The sequence below is a fragment of the Pteropus alecto genome, unplaced genomic scaffold (genome assembly GCF_000325575.1).
Source record: "Pteropus alecto unplaced genomic scaffold, ASM32557v1 scaffold224, whole genome shotgun sequence".
Taxonomy (NCBI): Eukaryota; Metazoa; Chordata; class Mammalia; order Chiroptera; family Pteropodidae; genus Pteropus; species Pteropus alecto.
In genome coordinates, this window is record NW_006436289.1 from 3424435 (window position 1) to 3426584 (window position 2150).

The window sequence follows — 2150 nt, forward strand, 5'->3', positions numbered from 1 at the left end:
CTTAGGGGGTAAGCTGATCTTCTCAAAATAACAGGAATATCATTAGGGCCTTGGCTTAAAGCTATAAGCAGAATTCCTAACAGAATGAGAAATTTTTAAATTGTGACCTCTAGTAAATAATTGAACTCTTCAGGACCTCTGTTTTCCCATCTATAAAACTAAGGGTTTGGTGATAACCTTTAACATCACATTCCATAACAGTGGGTCTCTTAGGTTATAGAAAGTACTGAGTTACTTACTCTCTTTGAATGATCTTTTATGTTGTGGTAGCGAAACATCTGTTGCACATTTTGTTAAAAGTTAAATTCTATGTGTGTAGTATGCTTTGGAAAAAGAAATTGCAATAAGTTGGAAGCAGAATGAAGAATATAATTATATAATTCTGCCATTTTCCTCCAATCAAACCTCCAGCATCTCCATTTTCAGACCTCACTGGGTTAAGACTTTAAACATAGCCCTTTACTCCTAAGATAGTACATGTTATGAAACATTAATAATTCTTTTCTAAACATTTTCCTCAGAAATTTTAACTACAAAGGAGCTGGCCCTGATAGTCTGATAAGGGTCTAACTAACTAAGAAAACTTGAAGGATTTTGTTTGATTCTATTCATATTATACTCATATTCTCAAACGTTTTAAGATTGAGTAGACTATTTTCACAAGAACTGAGAAGAGCTTCAAATGTAAGTGGCAATTCTGTCACTAGCTGTGTAATCTTGAGCAGGTCATTTTATCTCTTGAGTTTCTTTTCTATAACATAGCAATCAAATGTGTGTGTGTGTGTGTGTGTGTGTGTGTGTGTGTGTGCGAAGAGAGAGAGAGAGAGAGAGAGAGAGAGAGAGAGCGCGAGCCTGCTGTGAAGTGAATGAATACATCAGTCCAAATAAATGCTTTGTAAAGTCCTTCACAAATGAATAGGAAACTATTATAGATGATATACTCAGTACCATTCCATGCATATGTTAAAAAAAAAAAAAAACAGAAGTATAGAATATATTTTCAGTCTTAAGAGACTTTACAGAGTACTTGGGGAGATAGGTTTGCTTGTTTTTGCATAGACATCAATTAGTACTTTATTCTCAAAGGAGTTTTTCTCTAGTTAACAAAATATACAAAAATAATATTGTACATTTTAAACAAAATGTACAAAACTGACTATCATCTTCCAATGAACTTACCCCAGTGCTTACCATCCCCAGTCCATTTGGTTCTTAATAGTTTTACAAGGGGGCATATATAATTTCTTATATCTATAATACTTCTGATTGTTCAAATACTTTTCAGAACTATACTTCATTTAAGCCATGATTAACTTATTCAAGTATAAACACTAAGTGTTTTCTTCTATCTTTATGATCTTTATAATTTTATCCTTTTTTAATTTTGGGATTGCCTATTTGTCATCAGCCCTGAAGTCAGTGGATCTGCATGAATCTGGAAAATTTCAGCATCAATTTGCTGTGGACTTGGATAAGAATATCAACATCCAATGGCAAAAACATGGTTACCCTTTGGTTGGATCACTGACCTATTCAGTCAAAGAGATTGAGTACATCACCCGAGTAATTGACAGAACTGGAGGAGAAAAAAATACTATCATTGTTATTTCTCTGGGCCAGCATTTCAGACCCTTTCCCATTGATGTTTTTATCCGAAGGGCCCTCAATGTCCATGAGGCTGTTCAGCGTCTTCTTCTGAGAAGCCCAGAAACTATGGTTATTATCAAAACAGAAAACATCAGGGAGATGCACAGTGATGTGGAGAGATTTGGTGACTTTCATGGTTATATTCAATATCTCGCCATAAGAGACATTTTTCAGGATCTCAATGTGGGCATCATTGATGCCTGGGATATAACAATTGCATATGGCACAAATAATGTCCACCCGCCTATATCTGTAGTCAGAAATCAAATTAATATATTGTTAAACTATAGTTGCTAAATAATACATACCTCTGAAATTCATTCACTTAATTAAAAACATTATTAAATGTTTGCTATCATGCCAGATGCTGTGTTTGGCTCTGAACTCCCGATTAGCATGAGATAACCTGCACTATGGCTGATCCATAAACCCCCAACTTAACTGAATCATTTATTTCTAATTTGGGCTTCCACTTAAAAATAAGAAATACTAATGAAAAGGAC

At 34.4% G+C, this 2150-nt stretch overlaps 1 protein-coding gene across 2 annotated transcripts in view; it reads left to right on the forward strand.

Moving 5' to 3' along the window:
- LOC102892761 (NXPE family member 4) overlaps window positions 1-1944 on the forward strand; it is a 16831-nt gene extending 14887 nt beyond the window's left edge. For both annotated transcript variants that reach the window (XM_006912837.1, XM_025047437.1), the window contains exon 5: window positions 1409-1944. In XM_006912837.1, the coding sequence (XP_006912899.1) occupies window positions 1409-1944 (536 nt within the window). The remainder of the gene's footprint in view (window positions 1-1408) is intronic.
- The last annotated feature ends 206 nt before the right edge of the window (window positions 1945-2150 follow it).